This window comes from Mus musculus, chromosome 16 (genome assembly GCF_000001635.26).
Source record: "Mus musculus strain C57BL/6J chromosome 16, GRCm38.p6 C57BL/6J".
NCBI lineage: Eukaryota > Metazoa > Chordata > Mammalia > Rodentia > Muridae > Mus > Mus musculus.
The window spans coordinates 32890280-32909415 of NC_000082.6; the positions used below are offsets into that span (position 1 = coordinate 32890280).

Sequence of the window (19136 nt, forward strand, 5' to 3'; positions counted from 1 at the left end):
ATAGTAAAAAAACCCAAAAACATGAAATAATATTCACCAAATATTATTAATGTAGCCTATAAAATAGTATACAAGAGTATGAATTTAGCTGATGTAAAACATTAATTCAGCTCGCTTTTTCTGTATTTAGCAAGTGCCCTGTGATAATGCTTAACTGTAATATTTATAACTTAATATAGTTAAAGCTCAAATTAGGTTTTTGGAATATCTGCATTACACTTTTTTTAGGCTTTTAAAATTGATTTTGTTCTTTGATATCATATGTATAGAATGGACATTTTTTTAATATTTAGAAAAAGTATTTAAATTGGAGCACCATATAACAGAAAAGCAAACTCAGGATTGTTATATGGCGTAGAGTGTAAAATAAGGTGCAGTGAAGATCTCAGCAAAGCAATTTGAGTAAAGTAGGGCTGCAAGAGAGAAGCCAAGTTGTAATTCGTAAGTGAATGGAAGATGAGCTAATGACTGCAGTGTGGCTCTACACTAACAGAAGTGTGACCATGCTCAAGGAATCACTTTCGCCAAGCATATGCAGTATGTTACCATTTCATCATGGAACACTTTACATGCATTATCTCAGTTCAGACTAGTCAGACTTCGATATTCACTAGCCACACATAATTACTGGCCACTGCTGAACATAATGGAACACACCTATAATCATAGCATTTGGGAGGAAAGCAGGAAGATTTCTGTGAAATCAAGGCTAGCACCCATCTTCACAGTATTTTCAAGACCATACAGGACTATGTAGTGAGACCCGTTTCAAAAACAAATAAAATAGTGGCTACTGTATTGCACAAGTACAGTTTAGATTGTCCTGTTGAGAAATTAATGTTAGGGGTTTGAGATACATTTCAGTAGTAGAGTGTTTATGTAGCACGGTAAGACCCTGAGTTTAATCATCACCATATGCACCACCTTAGTTAAAAAGGAAAGTATCTTGGCATTTCTAAATTTTTAATATCCTTTCCTTCTGTAGGTTTTGGTAAAACTAGTTTGAGCCGTAGAGGAAGAGTATTGCCTGGAAAAAGACGTCCTTATGGAGTTATCACCGGCCTTGCAGCCAGGAAAGCAACTGGGATTCGAAAAGGAATAAGTCCTATGAATCGTCCACCTCTAAGTGACAAGGTAGGATGTCATATGATGACTTAGTCCTGACCCTGATACCATTTTCCATTTATACTGTGTCTGTCACACGTTTATTACTGAATTTTAAGATAGACAGTCCTTTCTGGCCTACAGAACTTATTGTATAGACCATGCTGGCCTTGAATTCACAGAGGTCTGTGCCTTTTAAATGTTGGAATTAAAGACATGTACCACCACACCTGGCTATCCTAAGGTTTTTATGAATAAGCTTTAGAGCGTATTTTGATAGATGTAGGGTTTTATTTGTAAGTGTGCGTCCACACTTGCGTGAGTGCAGGTGGCCTTGGCTGTCAGATTCCCGCTACCTCTGCAAGAACATCTAGTCCTGTTATTTGCGGAGTTGTCTCTAGCCTCTTACCCCCTTTAATATATTAGAAATTAATACTCTGTGTGCAGGCACATAGCACCTAGTGTGTGTGTGTGCGTGTGTGTGTGTGTGTGTGTGTGCGTGTGTGTGTGTGTGTGTGTGTGTGTGTGTGGTCAGAGGACAAGTCTGGGAGTCTGTACTCTCCGGGTTCTTTTACTCACAGGGCCATCTTGCCAGTTTCAGGGAATTTTGAAATTTTTTGTTTTTTGTTTTTTGAGACAGGGTTTCTCTGTATAGCCCTGGCAGTCCTGAAACTCACTCTGTAGACCAGGCTGGCCTCGAACTCAGAAATCTGCCTGCCTCTGCCTCCCGAGTGCTGGGATTTAAAGGCGTGCGCCACCACTGCCTGGTGAGTTTTGATTCTTATTTATGTATTTATCCTTTTGGATGATGGAGAATAAACTTAGAACTAGACAGCCATTATATTATTGAAATATATCCCCAGCCATTATATTATTGAAATATATCCCCAGCCTTGATTTTTTTTTTAATTTATCTTTTTGAATCAGCATCTCATGTAGCCAAGGTTAGCATTAGACTCCTGCCTCTGCCTCCCAAATGCTGTAATTACAGGCAAGCTTCTTCATGTTCATGCTCTCCTGATTTTTATATTTAAAATTATTTATTTATTTATTTGTTTGTTTGTTTGTTTGTTTAAGACAGGGTCTCTGTTATGTAGCCCTGCTTGTATTGGAACTCAATATGTAGATCAGGCTAACTTCAAACTCACAAAGACTGGCCTGCCTCTTCCTCCCAAGTGTTGAGGTTAAAGGTGTATGACACCATGCCCAGATTGATTTTTATTTTATAGATGAAGTACCTTGGGACTTACATAAACATTTTAATAGCTAAGTAAAAAATTTTGCCATTCATAAATATACCTCATTCTCAAATACAGTTCTTCCATATCTATGGGAATTGGTTCCAGGACACTTCTCTAATACTAAGAGACTCAATACATGTAACTCAAAGTCTTTTACGTAGTATAGTAGTTGCATATAAAATATGCCCATTCTCCTATGTACTTTAAGTCACTTTCAATTACCTATAATTTCAATTACAGTATAAATACTGTATAAGTAATTGTTTTACTGTGTTTAAGAAACAATGGCAAGAAAAATCTATACACATTTAGTAAATGTAGTTTCTCCTGTCTCTGAGAGGGGGATTGTTCACTGTGTCGCCACTGTGTCCTGATCTCTCCTGCCTTTACTTACCAAGGGAAGCTTGGATTATAGGACTTCACCATCATACTTGGCATAAGTAAATTTAAAAATTAGTTTATAACAAGTAATTATAGCATGCCAAGTACTTTAAAGGAAAACTTAGGTTTCATAGAGGAGCACTTCACATTTATCTATAAAATAATCCTTGGTGTTATCGCTTAAGATCAAATAAAGAAGCTTGGAATAGGAGCCGGAGAGATTGCTCCTGGGTTGAGAGAACACACTGCTCTTGCAGAGGACCTGAGTTCAGTTCCCAGCACCTACATCGGATTTATGATGTCCTGTAACTTCAGCTCCAGGACTCTGACAGCCTCTGTGCTCTCTGGAAGCACATGTATGCATATGCACATATTCACACCAGACACAATAGTCATAAATAAGTAAAATGCTTGGATTGGGATATTAGTCTAATTTTGTGGAGGGTTATGTTTTTGATAACCGTTTTCCTTGTTTCTATATTTCCTTCTTTTCTAAATAATCTCTAAAAATCAGTGGGGCAGTGCTAAGGAGACGGTTCAAGGTGGCACTTGGTATGCAAGCATGTAGGCCTTTGTTCATTCCACATAAAGCAGCCTGTAATCTGAGAAATGGAGAAGTCGAGAGCTGTTGAAGAAGCTCATACCTGACACTGGCCTCTGTTACACACACACACACACACACACACACACACACACACACATACACACATATGTGCATCCGCACATGTGCATACCACACACATAAGTGAATGAGTAAAGATCTGTTTAAAACAGAAATGGAGTCAGTTATGAGTCCCATCATAATCCTACACTTAAAGACTTTGGAAGTTGGAAGATTGTAAATGTGAGGCCGTCAGAGTAGCTTGGGCTCCATAGTATAATCCTGTCTCAAGAAAACAAATATATAGTCTAGGTGTTCTAGTGCATGCCTTTAAACTCAGCAGTCAGGAGGCAGAGGCAGGGATCTGTGAGTTACATAGTGGGTACCAGGATAGCCAGGAAAGTGTAAAGGGACCCTGTCAAAAAGAAGAGGGGCAGGGGAGGAAAAACAGCAAATCAATCCAAGTTAAATATGCAAGAAAATATTTAAGTACTGTGATTTGTAAATCATTGTCAAGTTTATTAAATACTGCTCATGATTAAAGCAATAGGAAAATGCAGATAATGTATAAATAATGTATACAGTTTGGAGATATCTTTGTAGAAAATGTAGAAGCTTGAATTAGGTTTTTATGATTGATATAGCTTATATATGTGAAGGAATGAAAAGACATTTCACATGTTTGATTTTTATTAAAATCCACCCCAATCAATTAGACTTTAATATCTTGGTTATTAAAACCTCCTTTTTATGTACTTGTTTTGGAAATTGGCCTTTATCTTTTTACATAATGTGTTAGTCAACTGTTTATTGTTGTAATAAAACACTTGAAATAATTAAGGAGCAGGGCTTGTTTTCACCATACTTTTAGGGTTGTACTGCTGAGTGGAGGAGCAGCCGAGCACATAGCTTTGGGCTCCATGAAATAGGTCCTGGCAGGAGACTACTGGAGTAAAATGCTCATCTCAGGGCCAGAAAGTGGAGAGAAGGGCAGAGTTCCCTTCAAGGCATTTCTCCTCCCCAGTCACCCAACTTCAGTGTGCCTGTGATTCTTTTCTTGAGTGACGAGTAACAATTCCCTGTCACCAGCTCACCTTCCCACACCACTATATCTGTATTTTACATGTAGTATGATTGTCATCTTTTCAGTCATTTATGAAAATTTCAAATAATTTTATTTTCTCCATCTTCCTTACTGTGTTGGAGCAGTTTTGGGGCTCTGCCATCATGCATTAAGACATGTTAGGCATGTTGGCACACATCTTATCCTCAACACTCACGAGACAGAAGCATGTGGATCTCTGTGAGTTCAAGGCCAGCCTGTCTACATAATGAGTTCCAGGGCAGCCAGGGCTTTAGAAAGAGACCCTGCCTCAAAAAAAAAACCAAAAACAAAAGCAACCAAAAAAGGGTTTTATTGTAGTAAGGTATATAACAAATGTCAGTCTGATTAACATAGTTGTCTTCCCTTTTAAAAGAATATAGAACGATATTTTCCAGCATTGAAAAGGAAGACAAGCCTTCTGAGACAGAATGAAGTACAAAGGAAACAAGTTGCTGTTCTCAAAAGACCTAATCAGTTAAACAGAAAGTAAGTACCCAAGCGGAGAGAAGGATGTACTGTTGGAACGTACCTGTGGTAGCCACTTGACTTGTTGCTGTGCCAGAGTATCTGACAAAAACAACTTAAGGAAGGAAGAGCTTATTTTAGGTTGTAGTTGATCATGGCAGGGGAAGTATGGCAGCAAGAACAGGCTGGTTACAGTGTCCACAGGCATGAGACAAATGGTGAGACTTGTGCTCAGCTCACTCTCTCTATTCAGACTGCGACCGACTTACTTGTCTATTGCTATGATAATACACCATGATTAAAGCAACTTTATTTGGGGCTTATGATTTCAGAGTCCATGCCCACCGTGGCAGGGAGCATGGCAGTGGGCAGATGTGGCTCTGGAGCAGTGGCTGAAAGCTTTCATCTTGAACAATAGTAGGAGGCAGAGAGAGCGAGCAAGCACTGGGGGTTGCATGAGTCTTTGAGACCTCAAAGCCCACCAATAATGGCATGTCCCTCCAACAAGGGGGAGTGCCTCCATGCCCCCTAATACTTCTCAAACAGCTTCACCAACTGGAAACCAAGGATTCAAATACGGGAGCCTTTGGGGACCATTCATAATCACACTGCTCTAGAAGGGTTCCTCTCCCTGTGGTGGATGCATTTCCTACTTCACTTTAATTTAACCTAAATAATCCTTCCCAGACATGTCCAGAGATTTCTTTCCATAATGATTATAAATCCTACCAATTTGCCATTTGAGATTAACCATCACAGTGTACAAAATACTTTCTTTGACATGTTCAGAAGAGTGGATTTACAATGATTCTTAAAGTTATCTGGTCATTACAGTACAGTTTCTTCCTTGCTGGAGGTGTGACTCAGTGCACTTAGCTAGCATGTGGCCCAGAGTTTTATCCCTAACACTGTGGGGAATAAAGAAAAGAGAGCTATTTGAAATATCTCTCCAAAAGGTAACATGGGAAGCAATCAGTAATAACTGTCTTATTTCTTAAACACAGTAATATTAAGGAATTTCATTAATGTAAACTTAAAAAAAAGTATTACTTTTTAAGTGTGTGTGTGTGTGTGTGTGTGTGTGTGTGTATACCATGATGTCTATGTGGTGGTCAAAGGACAACTTGAGGGAACTAGGTTTTTTTCTACCCTATGGCTGCTGGGATCTAGATTGGGTCATCTGGCTTGGGGCCAAGTGAACTTTAACTGCTTCTTTACCTCTTTTAGCATAGAAATAAAGTTGTAAAAGTGATCATTGTGGTGACAATCATAGCACTTGGGTCAGAGTCTTTCAGTCAATTCTGAAAGCTGAATTGATTTTTTTTCCTTTGAGCCTTGACTCTTACTAAAATACCGAGGCATAATATAGATTATTTTGGGGACAGGAAAGCTACAAAGCTATATAAATGTTTCTGGGTTTTGTTGTTTTGTTCCACCCCTCCTTGATAATATTGTGTTACTCTTTATCTCTGTAGACCAAACTGTCCTCAAATGTGTAGGGATCCCTCCTGCCTTGACATTCAAGTGCTAGGCTTTAGGCAGTGCCATCAGCGTGGGCTACGTGGATGTTTCTTAACTTGAAACTGCTTTTAGACTAAATTTAAGAGAATAAAAACCCCTAAAATTGCTGGGCAGTGGTGGCGTACGCCTTTAATCCCAGCACTTGGGAGGCAAAGGCAGGCAGATATCTGAGTTCAAGGCCAGCCTGGTCTACAAAGTGAATTCCAGGACAGCCAGGGCTACCAGGGCTACACAGAGAAACCCTGTCTCGGGGAAAAAAAAAAAAAAAACCCTAAAATTTATGAATTGTTAGGACATTCCTTCTGATAATTTGTGAAGTTACATTATTACTATTATTAATATTATTATTTGAATTAATTATTATTATTTCAAGTGCTATTATTTATCTCTTACAGAAAATGACAAGATTAATACAACTTGGATTGAGGTCTTTTCGTTGCTGTATAGACATGTAGTATCAAATTGCAGTTTTACCTAATGATTATTTTGGAAATCATTTGGTTGTATCTTTTGTGAAAAGGGATACTTTGCAAATAAAAATGTTACTTATTGCATGAGATTTCTGTATTAATTGTGTTAGCTAATGAACCTCTGAAGGTTGGAAATGAGATTTAGGTAGGGTTTTAAGTACTTTATTATGTAATAGTAATTATAATTTATAAGTATGTGCTGTTTCATGTATGAAAGGATTAAAAAGTAGAGTGTAACTTCAGTTATTATTTATTCGTTACAATTGTCACAGTGTGTGTGGAGGTCAGAAGACAACTTTGACAAGTGGGGTTTGCCTTCACCTCTGTGAGTTTTAGGGTGGAACTCGTGTTCTCAGTGGGGCACAGCAAGTGCATTTTCCTGCTGGGTTAACGAACATAGCTATTATACATCCATATACGTGTGCACCTCTGGGTTTTATATATTCGTGTGTGGTGGGGTCTTCCCCTTGCCATACTTATGATTGACCCCAAGGCCTCACATGCACTCAGCAGTGCTCTACCGTTTAATTCTGTCCCTTACCACATAGTTTATGAATGGAGACAAAGCAAGAGCACTAGAAATTGCTTTTCAGCCCCCCCCCCTTTAAAAAGATTTATTTATTTTTGTTTGGTGTGTATGAGTGTTATGCCTTCATGTATGTCTGTGCATCACATGCTTGCAGTGCATAGAGGTCAGGAACGGATATCAGATCCCCCTAGAATTACAGATTGTTGTGAGCCACTATGTGGGTGCTGGAAATTGAATCCAGGTCCCCTAGAAAGAGCAGCCAGTGTTTTTATCTTCTGATACCTCTCTCCAGCCACAACTCTTTATTTATGGTTTTCACTCTGGCTCTGAATGCATCTAGGTATGATTTCCATTTACTAAATTATAATTTTTAAAACAAATATAGGAAATAATAGAACTAAAATTAATTTTGTAAATGTCTTCATAAGATATGAAATATTAGAGAGTAGAATAGTTGGGAACTACACTAGTTCAAAACCAAGTTGTTAGATGGTATACTATAGAGGGAATTTTGTAAATATAATTTGACAGCTTTGTATAAATAAGAAAGCAAATTGGAGTCCATATTACATGCTTATCATTTTAAGCTTATGAGTTTAACTGTTTTTGCTTATTTTTCCTCAAGGTATTTAAAAACAAAGTGGCTGAGATCACTCAGACATGCTTTTTTGTTGCAGAAATAACATTCCAGCTAATTTTACCAGGAATGGAAATAAATTAAGTCATCAGAAAGACACTCGTCAGGCAACCTTTCTTTTCCGAAGAGGCCTGAAGGTATTAGAAAGCCCTGGTTGTGCTGTTTCCACTCACATGGGTCCCTTAGTAATCATAGGCTGGGTCTGTTGGTGAGGGAGGGAGGTTAGGGTTAGTGTGAAAAACAAGACACTAGATGAATTCTTTCTGTTAATACATGTTCTTTTTCTATTTCTTGTCTTTTCTTGCTGGTATCTTATCATAATTTAGCTTGGTTATTTACTAATAAGCTTGTGTTGGTGCTTCTTGTAATCCAGTGATCCCTAGCAGAGAGCATTGCCAGCATGGCAACGCCCTTCCCAAGTTCATACTCATGCTCACCCTGGGTTGTAGGTCTTCACTGCATGATAGCCCTTAAATAATAGACTTAAATATTCTGCTTTCTGTGAGATCTGCTGGGGTTTTCGTTGTTTTTCTTTTCCTTTTAGGTTCAGACCCAGTTGAACACAGAACAACTGATAGATGATGTGGTAGCAAAGAGAACGCGTCAGTAAGTTTCAATTTGTTTCTTTAAGATGTTGCTTCTGAATTTACAAGATACTAGCTACTTGAATTGCCACCTGTCCCAGTGTGAAAGAAATAAAACCCAAAATGAAATTCTTTCTGCAGTAGGTAAATGGAACCTTAGCCCTCAGATGCTAGATAACCACTGAGCCACATCTGTAGTTCCCAAGTGACCCAGGCTTCAGGTGTCAGTTTAGTCTCTACTGAGTTACTGAACTGCCTCTCCATTACTTATTCCATTTGAATGGAAGAGTTGCCTTCTTCACCTACCTTCTCTCCTGCGCCTCCCTTCCTTTCTTTTTTCTTCCTCTGCTCCTTCTTTTATGTAAGTGAACCTGTTTAGGGAATGACTAGAATAAAGTCCATAGAGTTTTTCAAAAGTAAGTTTTTGTCCATTGTTCTTCCCAAGTATGAATTGTATAGTGCTTTGTTTCTAACAAAGGGATCAGAATTTGTAATTTCTTTAAAATAGCTGTTACTTTTTGTAAAATAAAATGTAAAAAAAAAAAAGGTCACAGTCTAGATACAATGATAAGTATAGTTAAGTGTAATTTTGAGGAGTGTAGGAAATTATCTGAACCTGATGCTGGCAGTGACCTTTAGCACAGGAGACAAAAACTATAAGAAGAAAATAATAATAAGTCTGTTTGCTTCTCCAACAAACATTAACATCATAATGATGTTTATATATATGTATATACACACACACACTGTTTATTTATCCTGGGGGAAGGTCTCATACCTCAGATTCAACATGCATCCGAGCTTAGCCATAAACTCCTTCTTTTCTTGCCTCCACCTCTCAAGTGCTGGGGTTACATGGTATGCCAGCATGCCTGCCAATATTTGTTTGTTTTGGGCTTTGAGAGTAAAACATAGGTAAAGAAAAGGACAGTTAATTTGGGAAATTATAATGGAAGTGCCAGATTTTAGGTAACATAAATATAAGGTAGAGCTGATAGTAATGGTGGTATTCACCTGTAATTTCAGTGTTTAGACAGCTGACACAGAAAGACAAGTCCTACACTACACAGGGAAACCAGTGAGGAGGAAGAAGGGGAGGAGTGGAAAATAACAAGTGGGGAAAAGTAGAAAGGATTACAGAGGCTACTAGACTTTCCTACAGAGCAGACAGAATTCAGACACCATCGGAAGGACTGTAGTTTTAAGTTACAATGAAAAGGAAAATAATAACAACAACCGTGAAAATAGAGATAGGCAATAGGTAGGAAAGCTGAAGGCCTTGTTTCATCCCAGGAAGAACTTTCTATGTAGACACCCTGTTTAAAAGTCACCAACTATCACTGAAAATAGGAAAGCTCAGAAATGCTGCCTGTAGATGAGAAAAGAAAACTGTCTGGTTTCATTAGATGCTCCTCTGCATTTAGGCTTTTAAAAATGTCTTTATAGTCATTACTTTGATAAACACCTAACAAATTCATATTTTCAGTTCTTATACCTAAGATCCTGTTGCGATCCAGCATCTCTGTGTGTGTTTTAAACTGAAAAATGAATGGCTACTTTGAAATGTATAGTTCAGGGCTGAGATTTTATCTTGGTAGTGGAACACTTGGTTGGTGAACTAAGATAGATAGATGGGCAGAGAGACAGAATAAATATCTTTCAGTGGGATAAACTGTAAGATTTATAAGCTTTTAAGAAAAAAATTTCAAACCTAGATGGCGTACTTCCACCACAAATGGAGGAATTTTGACTGTATCCATTGACAATCCTGGAGCTGTACAGTGTCCGGTGTAAGTTTTTTCCTTCCCTTTTTCTCCCCTTTCTTGAAAAATTGTAACCTCTTGATATATGATAGGAAAGTAAAAAGTATTGGACTTGTGCTCAGAGTATACTGTATAAGTCAGGATAAAATGAGATGCAAGGGTAAAGAATTGTTAACATTAACCAGGCCTATATTCCCAGTACTTGGGGAAGCTAAGGCAGGAGGATTGCTATGAATTCTAAGACCAGGTTTAGATATATAGTGAGTTCAGGGTTAGCTCAAGTATAGACTGAGGCCATGTCTCAAACGAAAATGGAAATCATAGAGGATCAAGTGAGAAAAAGCTCCCTTGAGTCCTGGTTCTACATCCCCTAAAAGAACACCCACTCGTATGTATCTGTATATGTAATACAAATGGTACCAATTTTGTGTCAGACAATCCTTCTATGTAGCCCAGATCAGCCTTGAACTTTTGAACATCTTGTCTCAAGCTCCTGGGTGCTGAGGAAACAAATACGTGCCACCATGCATTATTGTGTATTTTTGCTTTCAAAAATTCTGTTCTTGGAGTTGGGGAGATGGCTTAGTAGTAAAGTGCTTGCTACAAGCACATTGAACTGGGTTTGTATCCCCAGGCCTCACATATAAAACCAGGTGTGGCAGCATGAACCTGTAATCCCAGCATGGGGGTGGAGGGGCAGGAGCAGAGACAGGTTGTACTGGTGGATCCTTGGAGCTCACTGGCAAGCCAGTCTAGCCAGGTACTGAGCATCAGGCTTGGTGAGAGAGTCTATCAAAAAGTACACAAGTAAATAAGGTGGCGAGGGATAGGGAAACACCTGAGAAAACACACAGCTTTGTGTCTGTAGGACAGATGTGTCCTTGTAGATGTGTGTGACAGTGAGGGAGGTGACACCTGTGCTTACTGCTCTCCCTCCTCCCACTGGGTAATTTGAATGTCATTACCTTGAGATCGGACAGAGCTACTTTCTCTTTAAAGGTTTTATAGTGTAATCTTATCAAGGTGAATTTATATAGTTAACTATTTCACTGTATGTATTGTAATAAAAATCCAGGTTACTTTAATTTAAAGATCATGATTTAGAAATCACCAGTTATTTGACTTGTTAAAATGTTTTACATGTGGGGCATGAGAGGGAACTTACTATTCCTGTGTAGTATCTGAGTTTCAGTCCCAGCACCCATAAGGCAGATCACAATCATCTGTAACTTGACTCCCAAGGGCTCCAGCCCCTATCTTCAGCTTCATGGTCTCTGCATATGTGTGCTGAACATGTACACATGGAGGCAGACACTCATACACATGAAATACAAAAAAATCTTTTTTTTTTTAAAGATTTCATGTATGTGAGCACACTGTAGCTGTCTTCAGACACACCAGAAGAGGGCATCAGATCCCATTACAGATGGTTGTGAGCCACCACGTGAATTTTGGAATTGAACTTAGGACCTCTGGAAGGACAAGCAGCCAGTGCTCTTAAGCTCTGAGCCCTCTCTCCAGCCTGGGGGTGGGGGTGGGGGTAGAAAGATGTGCTTACCCTGGAAAAGGAACCGAGAGCAGCTGTACATTTGGTAGCTGAGAGCAGTGCATCAGGAGCTGGTACTGTTGTTTTTATTTTTTGAGAGAACATTGTAATGGCCCCAATTCATTTAAAACGTGTGAGGAAATTTTGAGTACTTTATCTGGTAAGCTAATTTAAACTTTTTTTCTTTGCTAGAACTCAGAAACCACGATTAACTCGTACTGCTGTGCCCTCATTCTTGACAAAAAGAGAACAGTCTGATGTTAAGAAAGTTCCTAAAGGCGTCCCTCTACAGTTTGACATAAATAGTGTGGGAAAACAGGTAAAAAAAAAATTTTCCCGTGTTTCTTTGGATCATTCACTGACAGTCTTGTGATAACCAAAAATATTGTAATCACATTAAACAGTGTGGTCTAGCTCCTTCCCCACTCCCCAGGCACTCTCATAGATTACCTGTTTGACATTTTATTTAAATCAGATCTTATTATATTTACCATGATTTATTTAAAGTTTCATCCGTATTGGTATTTTCTTTGTATTACTTGAATGATATTCATCACATGTATATATCACATTATATATTCTGCTGAAAGTTTTTGTGTTCTTTGGCTGTTAGCATATTTTCTTTTGGGGGAGGAAGTCAATGCCAATGGATATATTTGATAGATTTTGGTAGACTGTATGTTAACTTAACATTTAACCTTTTTAGAAACTATCAAGCTATTTCCCAAAAAGATGATTATATTCTTTTATATTCCTACAACATATATGGGGTTTCTAAACTTCTCCACATTTTTGTCAACATTTGTTATTATCTGTCACTTTATCTGTATGCTGACAAGTTAGTGTAAAGTAACATTTCACTATGATTTTGACAGTTCGTGTATTGTTGTACTAGTTGATCTTGTTAAATTTACTTAACTTTAGGCTGGAGAGCTGGCTCAGTGGTTAAGAGCACTGGCTGCTCTCCCAGAGGTCCTGAGTTCAAATCCCAGCATCAACATGGCAGCTTACAACCATCTACAATAGGATCTGATGCCCTCTTCTAGTGTGTAGATGTACATGCAAAGTGGCCACATACATAAAATACAAAGAGAAAAGTAAAACACCTTGGTCAACTAATTTATTTAATTGCTTAATTTTATAGCAAATCTAAATTGTTTAGGTTTTTTTCTATATAAATACTTCTTCATTTTCTGACTTCTTTTCCAGTGTTTAAACACTTTTTCTTGTTTTGCTCTAAGGGCTAGCACATCCACTAAAGGGTTTGATAGAATTAATAAAACTAGTGTGCTTGCTGTGTTCTGCCTGACATAAAGTATTAGAAGTTTGACCATGTTTTATAGCTAAACTTGCCCACTTTTCTGAGTTTGAACTTGAAGTAAAACTTGCTTTCTGCCCTTTCTATTTCTTCCGGTACTGCCCAGTCCCAATCATGCTTGCCCTGATACTCTGGGCCCGCTCACTCTGCTCTGAGAACAGCCCACCCCTATTCTATAGCTGTTTTCCATTTCCCTTCTTTGTCACATGCTGAGAGTTACAGCTTGTCTACCCTGCAGTTTTTCCTCTCAAACTCTAAGAAATAGTTCTTTTTGTTGTTGTTTTTCCAGACAGATTCTTTGTGTAACAGCCCTGGCTATCCTGCAACTCACTACGTAGGCCAGGCTGGCCTCAGACTCACAGAGATCCACCAGCCGCCTGAGTACTGGGATTAAAGGCATGTGCCACCACCACCCAGCTAAGAAACAGTTTTTGAGTTAAAAAAAAAAAAATTAGAAGCCAGGCAGTGGTGTTGCACGCCTTTGATCCCAGCACTTGGGTGGCAGAGGCAGGCGGATTTCTGAGTTCGAGGCCAGCCTGGTCTACAGAGTGAGTTCCAGGACAGCCAGGGCTACACAGAGACACCCTGTCTTGAAAAACCAAAAAAAAAAAAAAAACAGAAAAAAAAATTAGATAGATAACTAGACAGACAGACAGACAGACTGCTGGCTTTACGTTTACTGTAGATTGTCAGGTTAAGGGAGTTCCTGTCTTTCTAATTTGCTGAGATTTTTTTACTATGAATTTATGTTGAATATTATCATATACTTCTTTGGGAAACAGTTTGGTAGAAATAAGGTCCTGGAATTTAAGATTAGAAGTATGGGGCGAAAACTTGGTTTTGTTTAGTTAGAGAGTACATGTTTAGCATAGACAAAGTTCTTGGTATAATTTTCCATTCAAAATAGGAAAAAAAAAAAAACAGGGAGGAGGGGAGAGAATTTTGTTCTATTTTATTTTGATCCTATTCTTAATTTCTTTTCTGTTTGGAAACACTTTGTTATTTGTTAATCAGAGGCCAGAGTTTTACTTAAATTTTTATGGGGCACTCAGTTTAGAGCTTTGTTTTAAAAATACTCAGAAGTTGAAATAACTGTGCTTCTATTTTTTTTTTAAGTCATAGTCTCATACTGTAGCTGAGGTTGGTTTAACACATGATTTTTCTTCCTCCAACTCTTGGGATAGATAGTAGGAGTAGGCCACCATTTTTCTATAAAATAGCTTTTTGCTTTTTTTGTTGTTTGGTATTTTTCTTTCCCTCTTCTTCTTTTTTTTTTTTTTTTTTTTTTTTTTTTTTGGAGACAGAGTCTTACAGTATATTCTTAGTAAGCCTGAAACCCTGTAGGTCATTCTGGAATTAAATTCATAGATTCACCTGCCTTTGCTTCCTGAGTGATGTCATCAACTGTGTGTGCCAACATCAGTTGAAATAACACTTTTTGCCAAAGGTATCACTGGAATTTTTAACAGTGTTTGCAGAGCTTCAAATTAATTCAGATTGAGGTATTTTGGATATATTTTATATAGACAGTAGTAGTAGTGTGTATATGCTTGTATAATGCAGTATAGATATCTAATGATTAGAGGACTAGGATTCTTGGATACCTACTTTTAAGTTCTAAACCTGATAGGCAACTTCATGTATAGCTTCTTTTTGTTAGAGTCAATTGAAATTATACACAAATTTAAGATGTTGCTTACTGTTACTACTAATTACTATTAATTTTAAGTTCATGGTCTGGAGAGATGGCTCAGTGGTTATGAGCACTGACTGCTCTTCCGGAGGTCCTGAGTTCAATTCCCAGCAACCACATGGTGGCTCACAACCATCCGTAATGGGATCCGATGCCCTCTTCTGGTGTGTCTGAAGACAGCAACAGTGTAGTCGCATAAATGAAATAAAATAAATAAATCTTTTTTTTCTTTTTAAAATCACATATAAAGGAATTTTTTTTCAGTTAAGTTAATGTTTTTCTCCTTTTCTATAGACAGGGATGACTTTGAATGAACGATTTGGGATACTGAAAGAGCAAAGAGCCAACCTCACGTTCAGCAAAGGAGGAAGCCGCTTTGTGACTGTGGGATAGATCCGTGTCCAAGGAACTTTAAGTGTTGACTGTTTGAAAAGTTGATTTGCTTGAAGAGTTCATCGGAGAAGTTCAAGAAACTTTCCTTCAGAATATTCACAAGCCTAAATAACTTTATTTTTGAAGGTTATTTTGTTTTGGTTTGGTTTTTTTAATGTATAAATAATGCCCTGAAAGAATAGCAGGGAATATACCTATCTGTTCTTAAAGATTTCATGGTTGGCCCATACAAAGCAATTCTCTGTTGACTTCTTTGACTCCTCCTGAAGCAGAAGGAAGACAGAAAGACAGACATTGATTATTTTTATGAGCGTGGGATTTAGGATCTCATCACTTTTATCCAGTTTTTAGGATTTGCCATGGTAAATCTTAAACTTGAGAAATAAGAGTACACCTCTGTGTTGTCACTTACCCATTTATGTATGTGTTGGCGTGACAAGGACAGCTGCCTTTCTGTCATTACTGGTGTTTTCTAAACTGTAGGAGAATTTTGGTTTTGACTTTTGAGGCTTATGGAAATATTTAGAACTTGGTTCATTTTTCAGTTATTGTTAGCTTAAACTCCCTAAGTTCTAAGAACTTAGTATTAAACTTTTAATAAAAAAAAAAATGTGGCTCTCAGGATTAGTCTCAGGCCAAAATGTGTTAGGGCTGTAAATGCTTATTTACAAAGTTATCTGCTAGGTCCTTGGAGGAGACGCCTGGTGTGGAACCTGATGGTCTGTGTTCAGTATAAATGGAGAAGACATGAAAGGCATTGGCCAACGGACAGATTGGACATGGGAACAATAAAGCCTGAGTCATAGCTCTGCCATCTGGGTTGACTTCTGTCCTGAGTCTAGTGTCTGTAGATTCTTCTATAAATGATGCTTACAAGAATTACAATTTTTAAAATGAGTTGAATCTTGGGTATTTTGACAATATACTTACTAGATATATAAAGTCCTATGTTTCATATTCAAAAGTTTTTTTTGTAAAGCTCTTAAACTCAGTAAGTTCAATAATTTATAACTCCCCAAACAAAAATCTACTTATATATGTCACAAAGGAGAGAAAAAAAAGTAAATTATAATGAAGTTACATTTAACTATACACACTCACTCCGTTTCTTCTATTGCTCAAAGTTCAGGCATTATAGGAAAAAGGGTTTTTTTGTTTTGTTTTGTTTTTTCTTACACTGGAGGACGGTCTGCTGTGCCGAGATAGTGCTGAGATTGCTCAGTCATAGGTCATAAATTACAATGAGATGCCAAAATGCAGCGGCGTGTCCCAGCTACAGATTATCAGTGCTGAGAGTGCTCACATGGTCATAGGTCATAAATTACAGTGAGATGCCAAAATGCAGCGGCGTGTCCCAGCTACAGATTACCAAGTGTGGTCATTTTGAAACCTGACCTTTTGTTTTGCTGTGATTTCAAGTTTGAGTGGGTGTTTAAGTCTCTGCTGTTGATTTCTCCTGTAAAGACAGAGCATTATACTCCTGCCCGCCTTCATTGTGTCCTAGACTTCATTGTCTTTGATGTTCTTCAAGTTCTTACTGGCTTGTGCTAGTTGTGGGAAAAACAGCAACAATGTCATGCTTATACCAAAGATCTAAATCTTTCCTCAGCATCTGTTAATCTGCCAGGACTTGGACTTGAGAGGGGTTTAGAGGCTAATCACAGAATTTGAAAGTAAGCTCCAGTTCTCCTTAGCTGTAATGCTTTTCATTGAGGCCAAGGACTCATAAAACATTTTTGCCAATATGAATATTTATATTTGGTTCAGAAACAAAACATTTTAGAGTGGTTTGCTGGTAGCTTATTTTAAAGCAAAGGAAAAACAATTGAGCATGAACACTATCTTTGGAACAATTTTTAAAATATGATATAAAAGTTTTTGTTTCTTGTTGTTTTAAATATTACTATACAGAGGTATTAGTAATTCCATTTTTGGAAAATCTTAAAAATCGCCCAAATGTTGACACTAAGTACATTGAAAAACAGTGTCTTTGGTATAGTAAATGTTTGTTCTTCATTCATCTGTAACTTAATATTTGTTCAAATTTTGCCTTTGATACAACTAAGTTAAAACTCTTGAGTGCTGACCTGTTGTATATACACAAAACAATCTGCTTTGTTGGAGAAAAATTCCCTCTCTTGGAATGTGATTGTAGTCATCCTTGTTCAGTTCTTGAAGCCCCCCCCCCCTTTTTTTTTAATTTTATTTAAACAGGGTGCAACGTAAAATTTCCTTTGCATCAAGGTGTATGCAGAACATTGATGCAGTGCATCACGACGTGAGCGTTTGTATTTAACGAGGAGGTGCTTTACACTGTACTTTTTGGTGTTTTTTGGAAAAGTTACATTAGATTTGTTCTGAAGCTGTTCATTTTTGACAAATAAAATGTAACAGGTTTCACATGAGTTATTCTGAGCTATAAAGATTGAGTTGTGGTTTTTTAGATTGTTGTGTGTTACAAAGCATCTTATAGTGGTTTTATATATGATTTCTGGGATTTGAAGTTGCTGATCAGCTAAATCTCCACTCTTGGTGTTCCTCTGACTTTTGACCATTTCATGCATGGGTGACCTGAGGTTCCAACATGAGGCCACCAAGGCGAATTAAAGATAGTCACATTGTTATAACGCAGAGCACAGAAGTAGATGAGCCTTTAGAGATGATCTGCGTCAGCCCCTCCTCTTACATCGTAGTTAAGTGACACCCGACATTTTCTAAGACGTACATGGAACATGGGTCATGTTTTGAGCCTCATGTCTTATAATTCTCAGTGGACAATAAACGACTTCACACATAGGCAGTAGTTTTGTGGTATTTAATGTGTCAGGTGTCTAAGAATTAGTAATATCCCTATATCAGCATTTGTGGTGTGCTCAGTAAATCTACTCTTCCAATAATTCCTATTTAATTACTTTGATATGGAAGTTACTGAAACTCATTACAAAAGGCCAATGTTTTCAGTATACACCGGGAAGATGATTGCTAATTCCAGACCCCATGTCGAAAAACTTACACACAGAGGAGAAAGACTGGTGGTCGAATCTGTCGTGTATTTTTAAATATACACTCACTTTTCACTATATTAATTATAATCAAATTATAAAGCATTTATGTTTAAGAAACATGGGTATAATTGTCAACATTTTAGTTTTGTTAGAGGTGCATATTAAATGTTACTGCCTGTAATGTAATTCATAAAATATATGCAATTTGGGGGTATGAAGAGATTAAAAAATTTACTTGTCATACAAAGAATTCCATATATTCCAAATGCAAGCAATATTAAAGCAAAAAAGAGCTTCCTCCTTTCTGAAGAGAAGGCCTCTTACATTGATTAAGCTTCCCATGAAGATGGTGGTTCTTTTTGGAGCTAGGGGCAGGTCTGGTGCTGGTGGTGCCTTTTTTTTTTTTCTCCCCCAAGACAGGGTTTCTCTGTGTAGCCCTGGCTGTCCTGGAACTCACTCTGTAGACCAGGCTGGCCTCGAACTCAGAAATCTGCCTGCCTCTGCCTTTGGGATTAAAGGCGTGTGCCACCACTGCCAGGCATGTGGTGGTGGTGCAATCAGTCTCTCTCCCCTGCCTCTCTCTCCATCTCTCCCTGATGTCCCCCTTCCTCTCCAGACTGAGTCACATTGCTATGCTTCAGCTTTCAGACTGCTGAGTTTATAGGAATGTGCCACAATACCTAGTTTTATCACTTTTCAAAGATTGGTTTATATATTTGTGTGTGTACCTGCATGTATGTATAGTCACTGTGTGTGCTGGTGCCCATGAAGGTCAGATGT

The 19136-nt window shown here is 37.9% G+C and overlaps 1 protein-coding gene across 5 annotated transcripts in view; it reads left to right on the top strand.

The window, feature by feature from the left end:
• The window catches only part of Fyttd1 (forty-two-three domain containing 1), a 31383-nt gene extending 12699 nt beyond the window's left edge, over positions 1-18684 (top strand). The window contains exons 3-9 of one of the 5 annotated variants that reach the window (XM_006522522.3): positions 986-1134; positions 4806-4918; positions 8095-8191; positions 8599-8660; positions 10354-10428; positions 12140-12266; positions 15253-17766. In XM_006522522.3, the coding sequence (XP_006522585.1) occupies positions 986-1134; positions 4806-4918; positions 8095-8191; positions 8599-8660; positions 10354-10428; positions 12140-12266; positions 15253-15351 (722 nt within the window). In that variant the 3' untranslated portion in view covers positions 15352-17766. Of the gene's footprint in view, positions 1-985; positions 1135-4805; positions 4919-8094; positions 8192-8598; positions 8661-10353; positions 10429-12139; positions 12267-15252 lie in introns of all 5 variants that reach the window. The other 4 variants (NM_027226.4, NM_001356387.1, NM_001159349.1 and 1 more) reach the window with 4 other exon arrangements.
• The last annotated feature ends 452 nt before the right edge of the window (positions 18685-19136 follow it).